At 60.1% G+C, this 23,606-nt stretch overlaps 4 protein-coding genes across 6 annotated transcripts; 2 read left to right on the forward strand and 2 right to left on the reverse strand.

Annotated features, from left to right (window-relative positions):
- Positions 1–175: 175 nt before the first annotated feature.
- BECN1 (beclin 1) lies at positions 176–4,219 on the forward strand (the record flags this gene model as incomplete). Its single annotated transcript, XM_083877615.1, has 11 exons — positions 176–302; positions 383–450; positions 528–586; positions 971–1,061; positions 1,308–1,444; positions 1,618–1,812; positions 2,019–2,165; positions 2,663–2,812; positions 2,899–2,959; positions 3,413–3,555; positions 3,843–4,219. The coding sequence occupies 11 exons, from the start codon at positions 176–178 to the stop codon at positions 4,009–4,011; spliced, it is 1,347 nt and encodes a 448-aa protein (XP_083733741.1). The 3' UTR covers positions 4,012–4,219.
- A 124-nt stretch (positions 4,220–4,343) lies between these two features.
- Positions 4,344–8,107, reverse strand: CNTD1 (cyclin N-terminal domain containing 1). The gene is made up of 7 exons (XM_083877616.1): positions 7,831–8,107; positions 7,663–7,738; positions 7,243–7,414; positions 6,624–6,786; positions 6,027–6,171; positions 5,583–5,679; positions 4,344–5,251 (listed from the first exon to the last, which is right to left on the reverse strand). The coding sequence occupies exons 1-7, from the start codon at positions 8,000–8,002 to the stop codon at positions 5,090–5,092; spliced, it is 987 nt and encodes a 328-aa protein (XP_083733742.1). The 5' UTR covers positions 8,003–8,107; the 3' UTR covers positions 4,344–5,089.
- A 290-nt stretch (positions 8,108–8,397) lies between these two features.
- On the forward strand, positions 8,398–9,051 carry COA3 (cytochrome c oxidase assembly factor 3). The gene is made up of 2 exons (XM_083877462.1): positions 8,398–8,610; positions 8,691–9,051. Exons 1-2 carry the CDS (start codon positions 8,412–8,414, stop codon positions 8,801–8,803), a joined length of 312 nt encoding a protein of 103 aa, XP_083733588.1. The 5' UTR covers positions 8,398–8,411; the 3' UTR covers positions 8,804–9,051.
- A 179-nt stretch (positions 9,052–9,230) lies between these two features.
- On the reverse strand, positions 9,231–21,101 carry WNK4 (WNK lysine deficient protein kinase 4). Of its 3 annotated transcripts, none has more exons than XM_083877459.1 (20): positions 20,595–21,101; positions 15,348–15,520; positions 14,947–15,167; positions 14,709–14,866; positions 14,136–14,224; positions 13,842–14,061; positions 13,442–13,772; positions 13,176–13,306; positions 13,038–13,105; positions 12,806–12,947; positions 12,611–12,727; positions 12,382–12,537; positions 12,032–12,089; positions 11,766–11,900; positions 11,070–11,632; positions 10,741–10,837; positions 10,218–10,644; positions 9,922–10,124; positions 9,713–9,810; positions 9,231–9,628 (listed from the first exon to the last, which is right to left on the reverse strand). In XM_083877459.1, the coding sequence occupies exons 1-20, from the start codon at positions 21,042–21,044 to the stop codon at positions 9,611–9,613; spliced, it is 3,855 nt and encodes a 1,284-aa protein (XP_083733585.1). In that variant the 5' UTR covers positions 21,045–21,101; the 3' UTR covers positions 9,231–9,610. The 3 variants fall into 3 exon arrangements, with proteins under 3 accessions (XP_083733585.1, XP_083733586.1, XP_083733587.1); XM_083877460.1 differs by having other exon boundaries at positions 9,232–9,631; XM_083877461.1 differs by lacking the exon at positions 15,348–15,520 and having other exon boundaries at positions 9,235–9,628; positions 20,595–20,631.
- Between the last annotated feature and the right edge of the window lie 2,505 nt (positions 21,102–23,606).

A 23,606-nucleotide genomic window follows, 5' to 3' on the forward strand; every position in this document is an offset into this window, starting at 1 on the left:
GCCGCCCGCGTGACCCGCCCCGCGCGCACGCGCCGCCGGGTCCTGGCCGCTGAGCGCCGCCCGGGGCGGGGACACGGAAAATGGCGCGGGCGGCGTCGCTCACCCCTGCCAGGACCGCGCCCCGCCTGCGTCACGTCCGGCGCGCGGCGATGGCGGGGCGCGGGCGGGCGGCGCGATGGAGGGAGCGCGGGCGGGCGGCGGCACCGCGCACGTCAGCTTCGTGTGCCAGCGCTGCTGCCAGCCGCTCAAGCTCGACACCTCCTTCAAGGTCCTCGACCGCCTCACCATCCAGGAGCTCACCGGTACCGCCGCGCGGTGGGGCGGGGTGGGGGGCCGGGCCTCGGGCCTAGGCCTGGGCCCGGCTGACGCTTCTCTCCCGCAGCCCCGCTGGTGACCACCCCCCCTGCCAGGCCTGGGGACCTGCACGAAGTGGAGAGCGCCCTGACGGAGGTACGGCGGGCCCGAGCGCGGCGGGGCGCGGCGGCAGCTCCCCCGGGCCCTCCGGTAATGGTGCTCCTTGCCTGCAGGAAGCCTTCGTGGAGAACCGGCAGGATGGCGTGTCCAGGAGGTTCATCCCGCCTGCCAGGTACAGCTGCCGCCACACTCCCCTCAGGCCCGGCCCGGCTTGGAGCTTGGCCTCTCCCTCCGGGCAGCTGGAGTTGACGCTGTGGCAGCGCCTAAAAAAAAACTCCCCTCATTTGGGGAGGTCACACTCTGTGAGCCTCTAGAGTTTCCCCTGCAGGATCCCCGTGGCCCTCGGGCTCGCTGTCAGTTTGAACACAGCAGTGCAGAGTTCTTGGGGCATTGCTCCTCACTTGTGGGTCAGCACAAACCCGACAGAGCCCCTAAAACTCGGGTTGCCCCAGTCTCCTGCTCTCCCTTTTCCCTGACCCAGCCCCAGATTCTGGTCTGGCGCTTGAGCTGCCTCCCCTCAGCACTTAGCACTGATCTCAGTAACATTCTTTCCAAGAATGATGTCGACAGAAAGTGCCAACAGCTTCACACTGATCGGGGAGGCCTCGGATGGTGGCACCATGGAAAACCTCAGCCGGAGACTGAAGGCAAGTGGGTCACGAGCTGCTTAACTCAGATCCTTGGGAGCAGCATCAGGTTTTCCTGATGCCCTGCAAAACTAAACTGCAAAGTTTCCTAATAGCACTTACCCTCCAGAGGTTTGGTTGGTGAGTAGTTCAGTAAGCATAGATTATTTTGATCAATATTTGACCTGCAAAGAAGATTTTTGCTAACTGAAGCTGCTGGAAACCAGCCTGTGGTTTCACTTGTGCTAATGTGAGCCCTTCCTGCAGGTCACTGGCGACCTCTTTGACATCATGTCTGGGCAGACAGATGTGGATCACCCACTGTGTGAGGAGTGCACAGACACTCTGCTGGACCAGCTGGACACACAGCTCAACATCACAGAGAACGAGTGCCAGAACTACAAGTGAGTGATGCAGAGATGACCCAGGAGGGGGTCAGAGCTGCTGTAGCTTGAGGCACGATCAGCATGGAGAGCTCAGGGGTGACAGAAGGTGCAGGGGCTGCCACAGAACTGGGCACTGGCAGTGCAAGACTTACCAGGATCCTTGATTTGATAATGCTGTTGTGTTCCTTTAGGAGATGTCTGGAGATACTGGAGCAGATGAATGAGGATGATAAAGAGAAGCTGCAGACAGAACTGAAAGAACTGGCCCTGGAGGAGGAGCGGCTGATCCAGGAGCTGGAGGATGTGGAGAAGAACCGCAAGATTGTGGCTGAGGACTTTGAGAGAGTCAGGGCAGAGGCCGAGAGGCTGGAGCAGGAGGAGGCTCAGTGAGTGAACTGCACCTGCAGCTTGTGGAAGGGGTTGGATGCAACAGATAAATGAGATTGTGACATGAGAAACCTGTAAAGGTGCCCAAATGCCAGTGGCTCATTCTCTGTAGAAGGAAAGGTGGCAAGACCAAACTGGCCTGCAGGGCTGTCACTCTGATGTAGAAGCCAGCCCTCAGCACTTCTTGTCTTGCTTTTGCTCAAAGGTATCAGAAGGAATACTGTGAGTTCAAGAGGCAACAGCTGGAGCTGGATGATGAGCTGAAAAGTGTGGACAACCAGATGCGCTATGCCCAGATGCAGTTGGATAAATTAAAGAAAACCAACGTGTTCAACGCAACCTTTCACATCTGGTAATGCAGACACTGGAATTGTTATATCCACTTTCTTGGAATCTGCAGTGTGAGGCTGTTGAGTTACTGCATTTGACAAGAAAGGTGCAAGCCAGCTCACAGTTACCTCCCAGCAAAGCAATGAGTGCCACCTCCCAGGAGTGACAGCTCAGTAAAGTGTGCCAGGCTGTGGGACTGGGAAATGGCTCCTTCACAGTCCCAGTAACACTTTGGGAACCCCTGTGCCAGGCAGCAGTGACACTGGCATTAGGGTTCACAGAGCAGGCAGCTTAGAGAGGCTGGCTAGGGGGTTTTGTTGTGTTTTTATGACAGAAAGAGAATGAGTGTTTGGTATTTACATACACTTGTTAAGAACAGCCCCAAACGCTCCGTGTGTATGGCTGTACACTGTGTACACACTGTGTGTACTGTGCTGTTGGGACACAGCCCCTATTTGGTTATCAGGCCAAGAGCTTTTCCCAGCCTAGCACACTTATTTATAATTCTCCTTATCACAGGCACAGCGGGCAGTTTGGCACAATAAATAACTTCAGGCTTGGCCGTCTCCCCAGCGTTCCTGTGGAATGGAATGAGATCAATGCTGCCTGGGGGCAGACTGTGCTGCTGCTGCATGCCCTGGCCAACAAAATGGGCCTGAAGTTTCAGAGGTGTGTGCAATACCACACACAGTTCATTTATGGCCCAGAGGAAGACAGGCAGACTCAGGTGCCAGTGAATTCTCTCCTTTTTTCAGATACCGTCTTGTCCCCTTTGGCAACCACTCCTATTTGGAGTCCCTCACAGACAAATCCAAGGTAAGAGATCCATACAAACCATGGGACTTTGACCTTGAGTGCCAGAGCCCTGGTCACACTGGGGATGCAGGAAACAAAACTTGGTCTCTGTGAATGTGGAGTCCAGGAAAACTGGCTGTCCCAGCTCCTCCAACATGGTAACATCTCACTCCACATCCTCTGTGAAGCCACTGGTGCTGCCAGCCAGCAGAGTTAACAGTGACAGAACTGTTGAATGACGCAGCTGGCCAGAGGCATGCTTTGGGGTGATTGCCAGGTAGATTGCATGATTTGGGATTGTTGAAAGTCAGGAACAAATGCCTGCACTTGAACAAAACCAGTCATGTTTGCTCCATGCCACAAGCCATTTCTCAGCATCCCATGACAAATTTAAGCCTCATATGAGGTTAAAAAGCTGCAGTGACCATATCAAAAACAAGTGTTTGGGGTGTCTGCTACAAACCTCTTTTCCAGGAGCTTCCCCTGTACTGCTCTGGAGGCTTGAGGTTCTTCTGGGACAATAAGTTTGATCACGCCATGGTGGCATTCCTGGACTGTGTGCAACAGTTTAAAGAAGAAGTGGAAAAAGGTGAAACTCGGTTTTGTTTGCCTTACAGGTGAGTGTTGCCACAAAACTGTCAAATTCAGCCCTGTGTGCTCCCCCTAGCACTGCTTGCTGTTCCAGTCCTGACTTTCAGAAATCATCTGGAATTCTTTATGATGTGTGTTTGCTAGTTTCATTGAAGCTTAAAGCCAGCCCCTTGGGAGGAGTCCTGAGGCTTGCTAAAGTCCCTTTAAAAACAGGGTAGTGGTATTGTCATATTTAAAATGTAGTGCTTGATGTCATACTGAGATGAAATGTTTGCAGTAGGAGTGCACTGACTAAAGCTTGTGTGTGATACAGGATGGACGTGGAGAAAGGAAAGATTGAAGACACAGGTGGCAGTGGTGGCTCTTACTCAATTAAAACACAATTTAACTCTGAAGAGCAATGGACAAAAGCACTGAAGTTCATGTTAACTAACCTGAAATGGGGCCTGGCCTGGGTCTCATCCCAATTCTATAACAAGTAACTGTGGTCAGAACTTGTTCTGGCAGCTTTGGAGTGTCTGCATTGTGTTGGAGAAAGACAAATTAAGATGTCTCTTAATATTAACCAGTACAAAATGTTTACAATACCAAAAAATCCACAAGACACTTTATTACAAGTAGTTCATAGAAAAGCAATATGCAAAGTTGTATCATTGAGTTGAACAGAATAAAACCTAGCTATTAAATGGATTCTAAACCGTTATTTTTGGGGTTTATGGCCATGCATGTAAATCACTGTCAAACTTCAGAACACACATCAGTTTGATGCTGCTCTGTTACAGCTAATGCAAAGTTGGAAAAGCAGAACATTACAAACAGGGGGGATAATGTGGAAAAACTGCCAGAATTCTTCCTGGTCATTAAAGAGTAACTATAGTTTGAAATAAAATATTTTCTAAGTCACATCCTCACTTCTTTGTGCTACTGAACTTAACAAGGTTTGATACCACTCCAACACTGTAATCCCTCCTGCAGCCTGTTCCTGCACAGGGCTGCACTGAGGGAACAATGAAACCATCCCACACTCCAGGTGGTTACAGGACACAGAGCCAGGGCACTGCTGCAGTGACAGTCACAGCACTGCCCTGATTCTGTCCCCATCACACCCCTGGCTGTGGCAGGGCAAGAGCAAACAGGCTCCACGTGCTGGCACAGAGGGGACAATCACAGGCACTGAGACAGGGATTTTATAAAAGCCCCATTTGTAGCACAGGTGTTGAGAGCTGGTCCCAGCTGAGCACCAGCCATGGCAGCACCTTTCAAACACAACTACTCTGAGGGGTCTCTTTGGTTAAAGGCAACTTAGATTCAAAACTTTAAAAGATACAGCTTTTACAATAAAGCTTTTAGGGCATTTCTAAACACTGTGGTGCTGTTGGGCCTGTGTTCAGAGTATGAGTGCAATGCCTAACAGGATGAGCCTTGCTAATTAACACATGACTGATGGGCTGTTCCAGAATCCAGGTAACCCTGAGCTGTGCTGGGTGTCTGGGCAGTGTCACAGAGTGTCACAGCATGACAGGTCCTGCTGCTGGGCCAGTGACAATGCACAGGGTGGTTCTATTTCTGAGGCAGAATTCTGCCCTCAGGAGATCTGGCTGCACAGTTCCCACGGCGCTGCTCAGGTGTGGTGCTGCCCACGATGCGCTTCACCACGGCGTAGGAGAACTCCAGGATGCTCTGGGGAGTAATGCCAGTGATGCAGTTTAAATGCTCCACAACCTGGAAAAAAGAAAAGACATAGCACCTAAAGGCTGTGAGTTTACAGACTGACAGGAGTCACTGCTCCATGGACACATTTCCCAGGGAGTTGTCCCATGAGATTCCTTCTCTACCTGCCAGTGGAACATTGTGGGGTTTTGTTGTGGCTGTGAAGCACTGAAGGTGAGGACACTCACCAGTGCCAGCACACAGAACTGCCCTCAGCTCTGACACAAACCCACATGCTTCCTGCTAAAAAGACAGAGGTGTCCCCTCCCTCCTGCCACTTGCAGTGCTGATAGAGATAAACCCCCCTGGCACTGTGTCCCTGCAGAGCCAGCAGTGACTGTACCTGCTCCCAGTGCCTGGGGCTCAGGATAAACACGCCTGCGCTGATGACTCCAACAGCCAACAGCATGAAATCTTCCTTCACTGTTAAAAACTTGGCTCTGCAGAAGGAAATGTGTGTTCAGGTGTAAAAGGCTGCTTCACTGTTCAAAAGCACCTGCTGCTGCAGTGCCCAGGACATGTTGGTTTGTTCAGGCCAACCAAAGCCGAACACCAGAAGCTGGAACTGATGGTGCAAGGCTGGATTTTAACAACCAAGTGAAACACTTTCCTTGCCCGTGAAGCAGCTGTGGAAAAAGCATGTTGCTATTCAGAAACAATGATGAATGCCCCCCAAATCAGTTATTTCTTAAATCATGCCCCTAAAATGGCATAATGAGAGTTATGCTACTATTTATCAGCTTTTTTAAAGGTTTTTAATTTCAAAGGGTTATTTTAATGCCCTTACATCTGCAGTTTGCTTGGTGTGGAGTTTTCAATGGCAATCTTCAACAAAATGTCATAGATGCTCTCTCTGGTCAGGTAGCAGAAGTCCAGCAGCTGCACACAGATCTGGTGTAAGGGTTTGGCAGGAAGCAAGCACCCATTGTATCCTGGCAGAGATAACACCATCAGCCCAACATTTTGGGTTACTAAATTGAATTAGGAGTGTTAGGTACCATAAGAGAGAGAGAATTCTGAGGAAAACTGTCCTGTGTCTGAATGCCACAGGATCCCTCAGCCTTAATATAACCTCACTCTGAAATTCAGACCATCAAACCTGGGCCAAGAAAATGGTAGAAATGATTGTAGAAAATGTGGCCTGGCACCAGGTTTGGGGGCTTTAAACTTAAATCTTTTATTAAATGAGTCATGACTGGCTGTCCAACAACATTCATCACATTCTACAAAGGACAAAGTTCTCATCTAAAAAGTGAACCCTGGACAATCTGAACAGTTCCATGAGCAAAAATCTGTAATATGTAAAATTTTGGTTAAGATCAGCAACAGCTCTATGACCATACTAAAAAACTTGCTTCCCATTCCGTCTGACTGATACTCTCACCTAGAACCTCCAGAAGTAATTCCACATAGGCCAATGGGGATGACACATTGATGTGGAAGTGCAGAGTGTTGAGAACAGCAAGCTCCGACTCCAGCAAATCCTGTTTAGTGTAGGAGTATTTTAAGGATTGCAGGAATTTTAAAGCTGTGTCACTGGTCACTTTCTGAAGAGGAAAAAAAGAGACAAAATGTCTTCTGGGCAATAAGGCCCTGGGTAGGAACAAAGTGCTTTATCACCTCTCTCTCCCCTGTGAGCACGAGGCTGCAGCTCGCCTGCCTGTCCTTTGAGCTGGCCTGGGGAATCCAGCTCTGACCTTCCCCACAGGTTTCCTCAACTCAATAAACCACCCCCAGGCAGATGTGAACCCCTGTGGACACAGGACTTTTGACAACCACAGGCTGAGATTTTCCTGCACCTTTTCTTCCCCCCAGAACTGGGAATGTTTCCCAGAAAATTGTTACTGAATGAACAGCAACTTGCCTGCCCTAAAGGGAAGGTCGTGTCCTTGGCATTTCATTATCACTACTGCCTTTCAAAAAGGAAATCTATTTTTAAGAGAGATTAATACACTGCAGATTTAACCAGGCTGCTGAAGCGAGGACAGGCTGAGCTGGCTTACATTGTAGTGCAGAGAGAGTTTGCTGGCAAGCTGAACACAGGACACGAGTCTCAGGACAAAGGTGTTGGTTATCTGCTCCCTCACAGAGCTCCAGCTGCTCCTCTGGCCTTGGTCACGACCTTTAGAGTTCCCTCCGTCACCACACATCTGCTCCACCTGCTTGATCATAAACCTACAAAACCCAAAATGGCTCAGAGAACGGTTCTGTCTGCTGAGAAAAAAGGAAGAAAGGCAATTCCACATATACTTAGGAGTATATGTAGAACTAATAATTAGGATTGAATGAATGAAGAGGCAAAGCCCTCAACATGCACATCAGTCCTATGTGGTTTGGGTGAGGGGGCAAGAGGGGACAGAGCATGGGCAATGTAACCTCACCAGAGAATGGGAAATGTGCTGAGTGTTTAGGACTCTAAATACCTTTCTAGTAACTCCACTGCCTGGTACCGTGTCGATTCGTCCAAGTGCCATTTTTCAGACAAAAGGAATATAAATTCTGCAAAAAGCACAGCAGTCACTCGTTTCAATCTCCTGAAGCTCACGGTACAGCGGCTACCTGCCCTGGGAGCTGCTGTCCCTGGGTCTCACCCACGATCCGGGTCTCTTTGAAGCACCCAGCCTGCTCCGGCAGCTCGCTCAGGTGCTGCTCGTTCTCCGTGGCCAAGTGGATCAGCGTGTCCTCGATAATTTCAGGAGCAACGCCGCTGAACACGGGCCCCGAGTCACGGCCCCGGGGTTCCAGTGGCACCGGAGAGCCCATTTAGCGGGTGAGGGCCGAAGCCGTAATGACCGTGATTTCCGCAGCCCCACGGGGAGAGACAGGACACGGCCCCGCAACCTCCTCCCGGCACCGCCGACTGCCGGCCGGGACACGGCACAGGGAGGGGACGGCCGCTCGGGGCGGGGCAGGGGGCGGGGCAGGGGCGGGGCTCTGGGGCGGGGGCGGAGCTCTGGGCAGGCCCCGGGCCCAGTTCAGGCCCCGCTCCGGGGCGGTGCCTCACCGCCGGCTCCCGTCACTTGGTCCCACTCCGCCAATCAGCAGGCGCCGCCACGGGCACGCGCTGGACCTCAGCCAACCGCTCGACCCCGCGCGCCTCTCGGGCTCTCCGATTGGCCAGCGCCCCCGCCGGATGTTGCGTCACGCCGCCGCGGGGAGACAGCGGGGGAAGATGGCGGCGCCCGAGGAGCCGGGGCAAGCGGCGTTCGCGCGGCGCATTGACCCGGCCCGGGAGCCGGGGCTCAGCCCCGAGCAGCGCCGCCTCATGGCGCAGGTGGAGTTCGCCCAGCGCCAACGCGTCCTGCAACGCCGGCTCCGCAACCGCAACGTGCTGCTGGCGCTCGGCATCGGCGCGGTGACACTTGGCATCTGTATCCTTCAGGGCCGGGGCAGGGCGGGGCCGGGGGTCTCCGGGGCCGCGCCCGCAGCTTTTCCTTAATTCCCCTCGCAGACGGTTACACCTTCTACTCGGTGTCGCAGGAGCGGTTCCTGGACGACCTGGAGCAGGAGGCGGAGGCGGCGCGGGCGCGGGCCCGGGCACGGGCCGAGGGCGCCGCGAGCTGAGCCGGGAGCGCCCGGCCCGGCCCGTGACTGAGCTGCCGCCCGCGCCGGGCAGGACGGGCCTCGGGGCAGATGCGCCTGAGGGGTTCGGGCCTGCCCCGGGCTCTGCTTCGGCCAGGAGGAGGCCCCGGGGGCTCCCCGCAGGCACGGACGGCCCCCCCCGCGGGCAGACCCCGCCCGGGGCCTTCAACGGGGCCGCGCCCATGGGAAGGACGGGGGCGCGCAGGTCCCACCAATCCCACAATAAATCCTCTCACTGGAGACCGTGTCAGTGCCCCTTGTCGAGCATCTCTCAGGCTGAACCCAGCTCAGGATCTGGCCCTGTTCAGGGGCTGCCGAGGGGGGATTTTTTGCTCTTTATTGTCACACTGAGGCAAAGCAGCCCCACGTCCCGCCCGACAGACACACACGCAGACCCAGTTTGTATTCAATCCATGTTTATGAAAACACTTTTCCCTACACCAGTTCATAACAAAGTGCTCCCGGATCCTGGTGCTCCAGCAGAGGGGGCCGCGGGGAGCTCGGGGCCCTCCGCAGGGTGGGCGGGCTCTGCTGCAGGGCTGGGACAAACCTCAGGGCGGGCTCAGCTCCTTACGGCCACAAATGATGGAGACACCCCGCAGCAAAGGGGCTGAGGAGAGCGGGCAGACACCTGTGGGACAGGCCCGTACCAGGCCAGCACTCCCACCCCTGCCGAGCCCGCGGGTTCCCCGCTGCAGACTCCAGCCGAGGGGAGCAGGGACTCCGGGCTCTCCGGGGCTGGCGCTGCCCTCGGGGGCAGCAGGCACTTGGATGAGGTAGTTCCTGGAATCACCCTTGGCCCGCCAGCTACTGGGGAGAGAAGCAGCCGTGAGCCGCGGGAGCGCCAGGGGCTGGGCTAGGCACGCCGCGGGATCTTTCTCTGGCCCTTACCATCCGCCCGAGGTCGTCGGCGAAGGTGACGCCTTTGCTGAGCCGCTGCTCCTGCGAGCCGGTGCTGCTGCCGCTCAGCGAGTTACGGCGCATGATGCCTGCGGGGAGAGCGGGCCTGGGTGAGGGCGCGGGGCTGGGCAGCTCAGCCCGAGGCTCCCTCAACTGCAGCCCCCATCCGGCCCTGGAGGAGCGGGGAGCGGGGCCGGCACCTGCGGGCTGCCCCAGCTCCAGGCGCTGCAGGCTGTTGCGGCGGGAGGGGTTAAAGCTGCCCTTGGAGAGGCGGCGCTGGCGGCTGGAGAGCATCGCAGCGGGCGAGACGATGCCCAGCGGCGGCTGCTTCCCCATCCGCAGGTACAGCTCCTCGATCTCCTTCTTCTGGGCGCTCTGCAGCTGCTGCACCTCGGCCAGGTGCCTGGGGGGAAGACAGAGGCTGGCAGCGTGTCCTCGGGAACGGACAGCGAACTCCCGCCTGTCGCCGCCCGGGTGCAGCCCAACCCCTGCTCACTTCTGGCGCAGGTTCTGCAGCTCCTCCCAGATCTCCTCGTCCTCACTCTCGGTGTCATCGCTGCTCACATAGGACATGCTGCGGGAGTAGCTCAGCCACACCTGGCTCAGCACGGCCTGCGGCACATTTTCTGTGCTCGCTTCCCCCGGGCCCTCCCCCGGGTCGCTCCCCGCTGGCGCTGCAGGCACCGGGCCCCCCTCGGGTGGCACCTCCTCAGCCTTGGGGTCTCGCTCTGCTGCCTCCGGTGCCCGATCCGAGTCACTGCTCGAGCTCTGGCTCCCGTCAGGGACCACGGGCGGCGGGGAGCCGCTCGCTGCTGCCTCCGTGCTGTGCTGCTCCCCGTCACTGCTGCCCCGCCCCGGAGAGGTCACAGGCAGGTCCTTGGCTGGTATCACATGGAACCGGCCCAGGACCTGGGGCTTGGCTTCTGCTGGGGACAGGGGAGCTGGTGGGGCTCAGGGCACACGGGCTGGCCGGGGCATTGCCCTGGCACAGGCACAGCCCTGGCCCTGCCCCACCTTACCTTCATTGATGGGTGAGAGCTGGGCCTTGGGCACGCTGGGGGCTGGTGCCTCCGAGATGATCAGAGAGTGGCTGGGCTTGGGGGCACCAGGCAGCACCTGAGAACCATCAGCAGCTCCACCCTAGGTCCCAGCACATCTCCTGTCCTCCCCTCTGTGCCCTGGGATCTGCCACCCCCTCCCTGCATCCCAGCGGCTCCACAAGGCATGAGGCTCCATCCCACCCCACCCCATCCCACCCCATCCCATTCCCTGCAGCAAGCCCCCAGCCCTCCTGACACTGAGCTGCACCTGGAGCAGCCCTGGGCAGCCCCTGCACACCCACACTCACCGTGCTGCCCTCTGGACTCCCAGCTGTGGATGTGCTCAGCAATGGCAGAGGGGTCCCCACGGCCTCGCTGCCTGTGGGGCTCACTGGGGCTGGTGCCAAGGGAAGGGAGGGTGTGGGCACCCCAGCAGGGGGGACATCAGCTCCCACTGACTCCAGGACCCCACTGCCAGGTGGGACTGGCCTGTCTGTGCTGCTGGGGTCAGGGTAGACAAAGCGTGGGGCACCCTGGACAAGACTCTGTGGCCGTGGCAGTGCTGGTGGGTAGAAGTGCCCACCTGAGCTGACAATGGAGGAGACAGTGTGAGCCACGGTCATCACTGCCAGAGAGAAGACATTGGCCAGGGACAAGAGGGGGGTGGTGGGGGACAAGGGTGTGCTGGTCACAGGGGGTGTCAGGGGACTGCTGGGCTCCCAGGGAACAGGGGATGTGGGGACAGCCTGGGGGGACAGGAGGGCTTGGGGCAGGGCTGGGGGGACAGGCCCCCCTGGGGTCTTCTGGAGAGTCAGTGTTGGTGTCAGTGCTGGTGATGACGTGAGCCAGGATGGAGTCACGGAGGCTGAGCCTGCAGGGAGAGAAGCATCAGGAGCAGCCCCCAGGGCCACCTCTTACCCCTGCCCAGGCACCTGGAGCCTGAAGCCAGCGAGGAGCTGGCAGCCCCAGAGCAGTGAATGTGCCTGCCCTGCCAGCACTGGTACCTGTGGGGGACCTCAGGGGCACTGGGGCTCCCAGTGGCTCCACAGGACTGGCCAGGTTGGTCTCTGATGGGGAGCGGCTCAGCAGCGGCAGGACAGGGGACTGCACAGAGAGGCTGGGACTGGTGCAGCTCAGGTCTGTGGCACAGGGGTGACAGCCAGGCTCAGCCAGGGCAGGACGTGTCCTCTGAGACCCTCTGGGCTTGGCTGAGGCCATCACCTGCCCTGTGTGGGGCTTGGGGAGACAGGAAGGATCTGCACAGACATACCACTGAGTGAGGATGAGGAGGAGATGGAGCGCGAGAGCCCCTGCAGCTGCAGGTCCACCTGTGAGAAGGATGAGCTGAGCCCAGCACTGGGGAAGAGGCCCCAGCCAGGCCATGCCAAGCCCCTGCTGGGCCCCACCCTGGCCCCACCACCTGTGGGGATGGGAGCTGGAGACTCTTTTGGGCTGGGGAGCACCTTGACTCATCACAGGAGCGGGCAAGTGACCACAGGAGGGATGCACCCAGCCCCTCCCACCCTGGACTCCCTGGGGCCAGGCAGCATCCCAAGCCATGCTCAGCAGCAGCAGCAGCAGCGGCTTCCCCAGCGCTGGCGGGGCCAGGCTGGCACTCACGGGGCTGCCCACAGCACTCTCGGCCTCGGGGCCCTTGGGCAGCTCGGGGCCGCCGCGCCCGTCCTTGCGGAGCAGCGTCTCCACGCGGTGGATGATGTCCCGGATCCGGCTGATGAAGCTGTCCCGCTCTGACTTGAGGATGAACTCATTGTGGACCTGAGGGTGGAGGGGCTGGTCAGCGCCCAGCCCGGCCAGGCAGACCCCACCTTCCCCCTCACCCCGCTCTCACCATGGCGGCTGCGATTTCCTCCGGGTTGTCCCCGTCCAGGTCGAATTTGAAGGTCACCATCTTGTTGTTGTAGGTCTGCAGCTGGCACTCCACCACTCGGTCGCTCTTGTCAGAGATCTGTGGGCGGCAGGGCTGGCTCAGCCCGGGAGAACCCGCCTGGCCCCGCCTGCCCCCCCTGGCCCCTGTGGCACTCACGTTGGTGATGCGCAGCCTGGAGCGAGCTCGGCGCCGCAGCAGCTTCCCCGAGGCCCGTTTGGGCGGCAGTTTGGTGCTCTGCTCGCTGGCCGAGAGCCCCTCGCAGCCATCGCTCATGCCCGACGCCACGTCCGAGGTGTAGCTGCGGGAAGCCCCGGCTCCGGAGCATCAGCACGGCCCTTCCCAAGGAGCGCAGTCCCCGCGCAGCCCCTGCCCGAGCCCCCGGCCTCACCTGTCCACCGAGGAGGAGAAGCCGCTGGCGGAGGGCAAGCGCTCGGTGGGGAACTGCACGGCGATGCTCTGCGGGGAGAGGGCGGGGTGAGCCAGTGACACACCGGCCCTCACCCCCCGGGCCTGGGGCCGTGCTCACCGTGGGGAAACAGCGCACGGCCCGGGTGGGCGGCGGGCTGGTGGGGTCCACTGCCACAAAGCTGCGATGGGCCAGATCCGGGGAGTCCAGGAAGCCGGAGGAGCTCAGGTACCCGTCCGTCTCACAGTCGGCTGTGGAGGAGGGCTGACATGAACCGACGCCAGTCCTTTCCCTGGCTGGGCAGCTGGGAAAGGGCTGAGCCCACCCGCCTCCCGCCCAGATCCCCTGCTGGCCACCCGGGGGATGCCCCCTTGGCGCCTACGCACAGGTGGCTGAGGAGTAGCTGGTGTGCCGGTAGGTAAAGTGCTGGTGCTGGTCAGCTTCGGGCTCCTCGGGCTCCAGGGGGAAGGTGCTGCTGAAGGCAGAGTCCCCAGAGCCAGGGGTGGCCAGGGCAGGCGTGGGGGCACCAGGTGACAGCGGGGACTTGAGCTCCTCCAGCATCCGCAGGACCCCTGGCGGCTGCTCGGGCTCTGCGGGCGACGGCGGCTCCTGGGCGCGCTTCAGCTTCTCCCGCTTGCGCTTGATGGCCATCACACGGTCCCGCACAGCCTTGGCCACCAGCTTGTAGTCAGCCTCACAGACAAAGCCCAGGACCACCTGCACAGGAGGGAGTTTGTCACTTCGGGGTGTTGGGACCCCACGGGGCTCCCCCATCTCTGTACCCACCATCTCCTGAGCCACCTCCTCTGCCACATCCTTGTAGAGCTCGAAGAGGAACTCGATGGCGTTGTTGTCCTTGTATTTGCCGTGCAGCTTCTTTGAGTCATCCATGCGCAGCCAGAGCTTGAGCCCAGACTTGACTCCATCGTCCTCCTCAGCCAGCTCCACGTGCACCCCTGTGTCCTCCTGGAAGAAGGAATGCTCCAGCAGGTCCTGGATGGTGTACCTGCAGAGGGCACAGCTCAGCACGGGCTCGGGGCCAGAGGGGACCCTCCCACCCAGGCCCCGCTCTGCCCCCACCTCTCGTTCTTGTCCATGCGGATGCAGCCTTCAATGATCTCCTTCAGCTCTGGCACCTTCACCTTGTAGAAGCTGCTGGGCTTCAAGCCCTAGGGGTGATGAGAGTGAGCACCTCCTCTGCCAACCTGCCACAGCGTGGGGCTCCCAGGGAACAACCAGCCCAGGCCCCACAGAGCTCTGCAATGGCTCCTGTGGCCAGGATGCCCCAGGGCTCTGAGTTTCCACCCCACCAGGCAGGAGCTGGCTGTGACCAGTCAGGCCAGCTGCAGTGCCCCAGGCCATGGTGACTGAGCAGACTGCTCCCGTTCCACCCCATTAACACCCTGGCAGTGGCTGGTGCAGAGCCAGGGATGTGGGGTCTGGCCAAACCATGGTCCCACCACCACCACCCACAGCTCCATGGCCTGGCAGAGCAACCCCTCACTGCCCCACACTATCTTTAGCCACTCACACAACCTGCACAGTGACACATTCTGACAGCAGCAAGGGCTGCCAGCTCCAGCTGACCATCCCCCCAGCCCCGTGCCCTGCCTCCTGTGGGATCAGCAGCATCACCCACAGCCGGGGCCTCACCGAGGTGACCTTGCGGTAGATCTGGGCGGCGTTCTGGCACTCAGAGTAGGGGTACTCCGAGGTGGCCATCTCCAGCATGCACATCCCGAAGGCGTAGACATCCACTGCCTCATCATACTTCTCCTCATACATCTCTGGTGCCATGAACTCGGGGGTGCCTGCAGGCAGCACTGGAGCTCAGGACCCCCGGGATGCCCAACCCCTGCAGCCCCCACAGCTCCCACGGGCCCGGCCCCACCTATGACACTCTTGGCAAAGGAGGCTCGTTTGAGTGTGGCCAGGCCCAGGTCCCCAATCTTGACAGAGCCCGTGGGGCCCGTGATGAAGATGTTGTCACACTTGAGGTCACGGTGGATGATGGGAGGTGAGCGAGTGTGCAGGAAGTGCAGACCCTTGAGGATCTGCCGGCTCCAGCGCTGCAGCACCTTCAGCTTCATCTCTTTAAAGCGCTTCAAATACCTGCCAGGGACCAACAGGGCTCAGAGCTGTGGGGCTCAGACTGGTGCCCCAGCCTTGGCTCCAGCCCACCCTCCTCCCATTGCTATGCCAAGCCCATCCAGTCTCAGATAACCACACAGGGCAAGCAATAAAGAGCATCTCAGCAGGACCCCTGTTCCCTCCCCTGCATGCCCCAATCACGTTTTCAGGGTGCCGGACGTCATGAGTTCTGTGACCAGCACGATGCAGATCTGGCCTTTGATCGTTGACTTCCAGGAGTCGTAGAAGCGGACGATGTTGGGGTGCTGCAGCCCCTTCAGCATCTCCACCTCCTCACTGAAGCGCTGCCGCTCCGTCTTGGACAGTTTCCGTGTCTGTGGGAGCCAGTGAGGGTGTGAGGAGGGCAGAGGGGGTCCCTCTGCACACGTGGGTGCCCTGGCTACAAAAGACCCTCATGTCCCTGTCCCCACTCCCTACATACGAAGCAGAGGAGGTTTCTGTGGCCCCAGCACAGAAAGGTCAGACCTGCTGTCCCCCAGCACAGTGGCACACACATGGCTGGGGCCACCCTGGACTGTGGTCCCACACCAGCCCACCACTCTGGGTGGGTGCACGACAGACAGGGCACAGAGGAACCCATGCAGTTCCCCACTGCCCTGGGCTGGGGCCAGTCGTCCCCAGTCCCGTCACTCAGCCCCCAGCTGGAGCCCACCAGCCTGCCTCAGGACAGGGACCCCCAGCCTGCAGCTGGAGGGGACATGGGGGGGGCTCTGCAGAAGCTGCTGCCACCCTGCCTTGTGCAGACCCGATGGCCATGACTCTTCTGCCCCCACTGGGGCACCATCATCACGGGGCTCTGTGTGGCTGGGTGCTGGGCCAGCCTCAATGAGGCCTTTGTTGGGGAAAGCAGGCGGGGGAGGCTCCAGCCCAGGTTTTTCCATGTTCCTCCTGCTCGAGTTAATTAAAATGGAAACACAAGCCGAGGGTGCTGACTGCAGCTGGGGCAGGGGCCAGCGGAGGGGACAGCCCCCTCATCCTGAAGAGACACAGCTCCAGGGTGCAGGAAGAGGGGAGCTGACTGGGCAGAGCTAGAGGAGCCGGGTCCAGCCCCAAGTGCAGCAACTGCAAGTGCTCATCCCTGGGCAGGAGCAGTGACAAAACACCACAGCCTGGAGTCCTGCAGAGCCTGGGGGCCTCCAAGCTGGGACCCCTGCCCAGCCCACATTAAGGGGCCAAGGAAACTGGAGCTGCCACAGAGCTCCCACCACCAGTGCTGCCAGAGCTGTGCTCAGCCTCCTGGCCTGTGGCCACCATCCATCAACCCCATCGGCTTTCGTAATATTTTCATTGCATCACAGGCGGCCCCATGGCTTGGCTGGAGCTGCTCCATAATCCCCCTGCATTTAATACATGCTCAGGGACAGGCTCAGCCCAGACGAGAACCTGAGCCTGCTGCAGCGGCATGAATGGGACCTTTCATATGGAAGGAGGAAAACATCACCCGAACCCCTGCAGGGCCAGCAGCACACACCGGCCTCCCTGCCCAGTGCCACAGCCACCATCACCCCTCTGGCCCCCTCCTCCCCACCAAGAGGTGTCCAGAGGTTTCACTGCACCCCACAAAACTGCCAGGGCAAGAGGAAGCTGGCATGGGCTGTGAACAGGGGAGTCATGGGTGGCCACGGCTCTCCCAGCTCAGCCAGAGTGGACCCCAACTGGACCAGTTGTGCCAGCACAGCCCTCGTTGTGCCATGCCCAATTCCAGGCAGAACCCCAGCACAAGGCCAGCTTTCCCAGAGTGCCTGGAGTACAGTCTGGGGTAGCCAAGCATGTCCCCCAAGCCTGTGCCAGGGCTGCTGGGTTCATGTAGCATCATTCCTTCCACATGACCAAAGTGGCAGCAGCTCCCACTCCTGTGCATGTTGATACTCCCCCTGTTGAGTGTGGACATCCCAGCCCAGCCTGGCCATAGCCTGGCTGGAGGAACACCAGGAGGGGCAGGGCAGACAGGGCTGCCAGCACAGACACGGCACACGGCATGGGCACACCGTGTCCTCTCCTAACAGCACAGGGTGGAGGAGGACGCTGGGGATGGTGGCAGGGGGACCATGAGGAGCTGGGTGGCAATGGTCCAGCCCATGCTGTGAGCCAGGAGTTGGCTGCCGAGGAGCCCAGCACGGCCAACACCAGGAGCCGAGGCCAGTGCAGGAGTGGGGAGGGTGGGGCCGAGTGGCCGAGGAGGGCTGTTGTCTCTGCGGCAGGAGGCTGTCCCCAGCCCGGCAGTGCGGGTGCTCAGTGTACTCTGCAGTGCTCACAGGGCTCTCCCATCCCTGCAGCCCCCGGCTGTCCTGCTCCTGCAGCCCCCAAGGGCTCTGGCTCTGCGCTGACACTTGCACTCTGGAGGGGCATTCAGAGCAACACCGTGGTGGGGCACAGAGCCAGTGCTGGAAGTGCCCAGCACTGTCCCTCCAGCCGTGTCCACAGCCACAGGGACGCCCCGAGCCCCCCATAGAGGAGCCACCTCCTGTCAGCAGTGGGTGCCAGTGTCTCACTGCTCTCCCTGCGGGTCTGCCCTGCCGAGTAGGAGTTTGTGCGTGCTCACAGCCATGTGAGCACACACACACACCAGGTGCCCTGCAGCCCTCGGGCTGCTGGCTAAGGTTACCTGCCCAATCCGGGCGCCAGAGCCAGAGGAGGCACAGCAGTGCCTGCTGCCCAAAATGCTCTTGCCCACCGGGGAACCCCAAGGGGTTCCACAGGAAAATTGCACAGTCAGGTATTTACAGCCCGACCCCACTCTGGGCCTCTGGTTTCCTCCCTGCTTCCTCTTTCCCCACCGCCCGCAGCACCTAGGACAGAAATAGTGCCAGGCTAAAGCTGGAAAGCACAAACAGAGGGGCTGTGGACACGGGCGGGAGGCACAAACAGACACTGCGTTCAGGAGAGGGGACAGGGATGGGCAGGTCCCCAGAGGGGTCTCACAGGAAGGCAGAAGACAGGCAAAACCAGCCTCTAGTTCACCAGGCTCTGAGGAGGGAAAGGACAGGGCAAGGACAGAAGGGAGAGCTGGGGTTTGGGGTTGGGATCCATCACAGCAGCTGAACCAGGTTCTCTGGTGCAGAACAGGTCAGGCCTGAGGTTAAGTATTCATTTAGAATTGAAAGGCAATAGAAGGAGAACTGTGAAGTGCACGGGACAAAGCTATTTTTAAAATGGCAGAACCACAACCATTTTTATTTGTGGTTCCAAATCCTGTATTTGTGTCACAGTGTCCAATTCTTTGCATGACTGCTGAAAAAAACAAACTTCTAAATGTCTGTGTCTGTGCTCTTAGCCCCTTGTGGGACACAGATTTGGGTACAAGAGACACTGGATAAAGAGCAGTCAGTGGAATGGAGCCAAATACTGGCTGAGGAGGTGAGAGGGCTGGGGCAGAGGGGCTGCAGGGGCAGGCTCGGGGTGGGAGCAGGGACCTGGCTGCACTCCTGTGGGAGGGTGTGGGCCAAGAGGGGTCAGATCTGCCAGGTTTTCCAACACCGTGGGATGCTCACAGGAGGGTCCCTGGCAGGAGCTCAGCCTGGACCCCAGCCTCTCATAACCACCTCCAGGGACAAGTGAGTGGCTTCTGCCACCCCTGCCTGGCTGGCTCACAGGACCAGCAATGGGGCCAGCCTGTGCCTGCTGGACTGGGACATGGAAGCATTTTGCTTCCCAAATCCCTTTTCCCCTCCAGCTGAGATTGTGCAGGAACATCCCATTGCCAGACACCAGCACTGCCTGCACAAAGCCACAGGGAAGAGCAGGGTGCAGGGAACAAGACACACTGCCAACCCTGCTGTGCCTGCCAGGCCCCAGGGCAGGGAGCTGGGGCACAGCTGTGACATGGGGCTGAGACCCACAGGGAGGGACACAAAACCAGCTGAGTGGGAAGCACTGGGGACAGCTGACTCATCCAGAGAAGGAAAGTCCTGAGTTCATCAAGGAAAGCATGTTCCAATCAGTGGTTGCCACCTGAAGGGACACAGCACTCAAGAGAGCTCAGGGGCCTTTGGACAGAGCAGTGGGGCTTTGTGAGGGCAGGACTGAGCTGGCTCTGAACTGAACTCCCAACAACTGAAGCAATTGTGCAGCCCATGGGGGTGGGGGGGAAATCTTCACCTTTCTCACTAAGAGACCACAGTCAGCCCCTCCAGAAACCACCTGCCAGTCTCTCGGGATTTCTTCTTGCTCTGCTGGGCTGCAGCCACCCCAAGGACCCAGCCCAGGCACCTACCTGTGACTGCACTGAGCTTTTAGGAACAAGACAACAAACTCGCAAGACACGTTTTTCTATGTCAACAAGGACTTGGACCTTCCCATCACAGCAGCCATCCCAGAGTCAGGAGCCCGTGGGAGACTTTGGACTTCATCAAAGCCCCTCCCCAGGGGCTCCAAGGAGAAAAGGCAGCCCCACAGCACAGATCTCCCTGGGCACCTCCACGGACAAGATCAGGCTCCTCAAAAGCACTTGAGTGGGCAAAGGCATTGTGGAGGCAACACTATCACCACTGCTGTCAGCATCCTGCTGTCAGGCTGCAGGACAGCCAAGGAGATGGACAAGTGTGGCAGCAGAGAGGAGATGGGGACACTCCTCAGAGAGCTGGAACCACAGGTCCAGCTGCTTCCAGCAGAAAGGCCCTGGCAGCATCACAGAAACCACTCACAGTGACCATGTACACGACTTCAGCCAAGGTCAAGCAGGCAGGGAGCACCAAGGTCGTGTCGCACCCTGCTCCTGGCTGACAGAGCCCCAGCTCACTGCAGGCACTGCCCCAGAGCACACCAAGGGCTATCAGAGCAAACCTCAGAGGCAGCTCCAGTACAGCCAGGCATGCAGAGAGGGCACTGCTGCCCTCCCTGTCCTCCTGGAGGGAAAGCTGCGAGCTGGGGAGCATCAGAAAGACAGCGGGATGCTCAGCCCCAGATGCACCTGTAAAGTGCCAGAGCAGGGACTGGCACCGAGAACGTGGGCACCCTGGCGTGCCCCACAGTGCGGGCAGCAAGAAAGCAAATGGAAAACAGCACGTGATGAGCAGGAGGGCAGGAGCAGCGGCACTAAGCAGGAGTCTGGGTCCGGGCCAGCAGACCCAGAGGCACCGGCAGTGATGGGCACAGTGCGGGGCAGCGAGGGGAGCCCGCAGCCAGCGGCAGGTCCCTGTCCTGCCCTGCTGCTGGGGCACCACAGACTGGCAGAAGCGGAGGCTCGAGGGTGCCTGCCCCCACCGGCACAGGCTCCAGCCCGGGGAGGTGCCCCGTGGTCCCACACGGCACCGGGCAGGCAGCAGGGTCAGGGCAGGGAGGGCTGCACACGCCGGGGAAACTGGATGGAAGAGGGTGCAAGTGCCTCTCTGGATCCCCTCGCCCCGGGGCGGGGGCAGGCAGGGGCGGAGGCGCTGGCAGGGGCCGTACCTGCAGCTCGCACCAGGCCACCTCCACGGTGGTCTCCGTGTCCAGCCCCTTGTAGACGGTCTTGAAGGAGCCGCGGCCGATCTCGATGTCGAACTTGAGGAATCGGCCGTCGGGGGAGGTGGCGACCGCCCGCGTCTCCACCTCCTCGCTCTCCGTCTCCTCGGGCTCCCGGAGCCCGGCAGCGAGCGGCGGCGGCGGCGACCCCCCGCGCACTCCGTCCGGAGCCGGGTACCCCAGCAGCTCCAGCTCGGCCGAGCTCCGCCGGTTGAAGCGGAAAGAAGCACGTCGGGAATCGCGCCCCGAGGGCCGCCGGCTGCGGCTGCGGTGCGGGGCCCGTCCGGTGAGCCCCGGCCCCGGCTCCGGCTCCGGCTGCGGGGGGGAGCCGCTGTCCGCCCGCTCCGCCTCGGGATGGGACATGGCTCCGGCAGCGCCGGGCTCGGCCGCCAGCATCGGCTCCAGCCCGGTCCGAGCGGCCGCTCCCGGGCACCTTCGCACCCGCCGCCTCCGCCACCCCGCAGCCAGGAGCGACCGCCGAGCGCCGGCCCGAGCACCGGCCCCGGCCCCGCCACCGCCCCGCCCGGCGGCACCGCCCCCGCCCCGCCCGGGCCCGCCCCCGCCCGACCGCCGCCCCCCGCCCGCGCTGCGCCACCGGCCCCGCACCGGCCCCGCACCGGCCCCGCACCGGGCCCCGCACCGGCCCCGCACCGGCACTGACCCCGCACCGGCCCCGCACCGGGCACCGCACCGGCACTGACCCCGCACCGGCCCCGCACCGGGCACCGCACCGGCCCCGCACCGGCCCCGGGCACCAGCCCCGCACCGGCCCCGCACCGGCAGCGGCCCCGGGACGGCGCCCATCGCTGCAGCCGCAGGCACGGGCTGTGAGCAGCGCCCCCCGCCCCAGCCCCGCTCCCGGTGATCCCGGGATGTCCCCCCAGGCCGGGGTCACCGCCCGGCGCCCGCCCTGATCCGCGCCGCTCCGGGGGCTCCCGGCTGTCCCCTCCCCGCGGGACGGCCCCTTCCCCGTGGGGCTCCGGGGCTGCCGTGACTAACGGAGCCGGAGCCGGGACACAGGAACGTCCCTGGTTTAAACATTTCCTCGGAGTTTCTGGCTCTGGTGCCGGAGCAGAGTGTCCTGGAGCAGCCGGGTCGCGCTGCCGGGACGCGAGTTCCCCCTGAGCTGCCCCAGACAATCCCCTCGGGGTCACTGCGGTCCGAAATCCTGAAATTAGGGTCACGCAAATAGGAAGAGTCGAAGGTGTGTGTGTCAGCCCCGCGGGAGCCAAGAGCCGGACAAGAGCGTGTTGTCTCTCCAGACTGAAGGAGAAGGTTGTTCTGCCGGGGAGGCTGTTTACACAAAACACAAAGCAATTGAGGCCGCCGCTAATTTCTTTTTCCTGAGGTCAGATTGTTTCTACTCAACGATACCGGAAACATTAAGGAGTGGATGGACAAGGGAACGCAGTCATGGTCTCCTGAAGGCCAGCCTGGCACCCGCAGGGTGACGCCGGGTCACTGGGGCTGTGACCTGCAGCCCTGCTGTGGCCACGTCCCGCACGGCTGCTGCCCACAAATCCCCGCTGGCGAGAGGGAGGGACGGGCATTTAATGAAATGTTCCTGGCCGACCTGTGTCACACTGCTGATCTCTGCTACCCCCACCCGACCCAGCTCCTCCTGCCCGAAGCTTCTTCCTCTCCAGCACCACAGGAGCCAGGTACCTCCATCTCAACGAGGAGTTTGACAGATGCCTCCCTGCCGAGAGCTGCTGGAGCAGGACTGGCCCATGAGCTGGGACAGCAACCACGTCCCCACTCAGCCCTGCACTCCTTGGAGCATGTGAGGGGCACGGTCCCAGGTGAATAACCAGCACTGGCAGAACATCATGTCCAGCACCAGCCCCTGCAGGGCTCTGCCTGCTGCTGGGGCACAGGGGGCCCACGGCCACTGGAGCCAAAAGGCCAAGGCTGACAGGCCAAAGGTGCAGTGCTTGCACTGGCCCTGCCGTGGGTGACTCTCAGGTTGTAAGATGCAAAGTGGTTTGACTGAACTGTGTTAAACAAGACTCTTTGTTCAGGTGAGCCTTGCCCACTTCTCAGCATTGCAGAAAGGGGGCCAATCTACAAGGTGCTGCAGGTTGACTCTGTGGCTGCCCCCACACAGGGGTCCCTGCCAGGGTCCATACACTGCCCAGGCCCAGGGACACAGACCAGGCTGGCAGAGAGCCCCAGCTCTCCAAGAGACACAGAGCCAGGTAGGGATCTCAGCCTGGCCCCTGGCAGGCTCATGTCTCCTTATCAAGGTTTTCCATCGTGAAACAAGATGCCTTGGAAGATCCCAAAGGAGCAGGGGAGTATCCCAGTCCAGTGAGGCCCCTGCAGACAGGAGAGGAAACTAGGGGTGAAGTTGCTACAACTGCTGCCCTCCCACACCTCCCTTGTGAGTGGTCTGAGAAATTCCCTAAATGATCCCCCCAAATGCTACTCCACACCAGAACTTGGTAGAGGGGAGGCAGCTCAGGCAGGGGAACAGGTTCTCTCCTGACCTGGCCAGGAATACCAATCTGCAGCCAGCTTGGCCTGAAACCAGAAGGCTCCTGTTCCACAATCAGGCGCCCACTGCAGCTCCCCAGCGTTATCAGGGTGACATTTCTGGGCTGCAGGTGCCAGTGCCAGCCTTCGCTTTGAGGAACCGCCACAATCAGGGAACATAACCCATTTCTCGCCTGCATTTGGCTGCAAGAAAGAGTACAGGGGACTGTGCAATCACTCTCCTCAGAATTAGATCATGAATCAAAGCCCTGCTCAGCTCCAGGCTCCACCAAGCCCTGCCAGAAATTGTCCATTCTGATCCCAGAGCTTGGGGCAGGGTCACAGAGGGGCCAGGATGGGTCTGGAGAAAGGGGATGTACAGCTGGGGCTGCACAGCACAGGGTGCCTGTCCCAGAGAGGCTCCAGGGTTTCTTTCACTGTTGGCTTCACCACTCCACACCCATGGGACCTTCTGTGTCTCTC

The sequence above is a fragment of the Zosterops lateralis genome, assembly GCF_965231275.1.
Source record: "Zosterops lateralis genome assembly, chromosome: 24".
Taxonomy (NCBI): domain Eukaryota; kingdom Metazoa; phylum Chordata; class Aves; order Passeriformes; family Zosteropidae; genus Zosterops; species Zosterops lateralis.

Bases quoted from the DNA above. Each gene is read 5' to 3' on its own strand.
- CNTD1 (XM_083877616.1), bottom strand. From the start codon at position 8,002: ATGGGCTCTCCGGTGCCACTGGAACCCCGGGGCCGTGACTCGGGGCCC. The intron at 7,739-7,830 runs GTGAGACCCAGG...TGCTTTTTGCAG, and splicing joins CAAAGAGACCCGGATCGTGG to AATTTATATTCCTTTTGTCT. The intron at 5,252-5,582 runs GTACAGTCACTG...TCTTTTTTCCAG, and splicing joins GCCCCAGGCACTGGGAGCAG to GTTGTGGAGCATTTAAACTG.
- COA3 (XM_083877462.1), top strand. From the start codon at position 8,412: ATGGCGGCGCCCGAGGAGCCGGGGCAAGCGGCGTTCGCGCGGCGCATT. The intron at 8,611-8,690 runs GTATCCTTCAGG...TTCCCCTCGCAG, and splicing joins CGCGGTGACACTTGGCATCT to ACGGTTACACCTTCTACTCG.
- WNK4 (XM_083877459.1), bottom strand. From the start codon at position 21,044: ATGCTGGCGGCCGAGCCCGGCGCTGCCGGAGCCATGTCCCATCCCGAG. The intron at 14,225-14,708 runs GTGAGGCCCCGG...CATCACCCCTAG, and splicing joins TCTACCGCAAGGTCACCTCG to GGCTTGAAGCCCAGCAGCTT. The intron at 14,062-14,135 runs GTGGGGGCAGAG...TGCCCTCTGCAG, and splicing joins CGCATGGACAAGAACGAGAG to GTACACCATCCAGGACCTGC.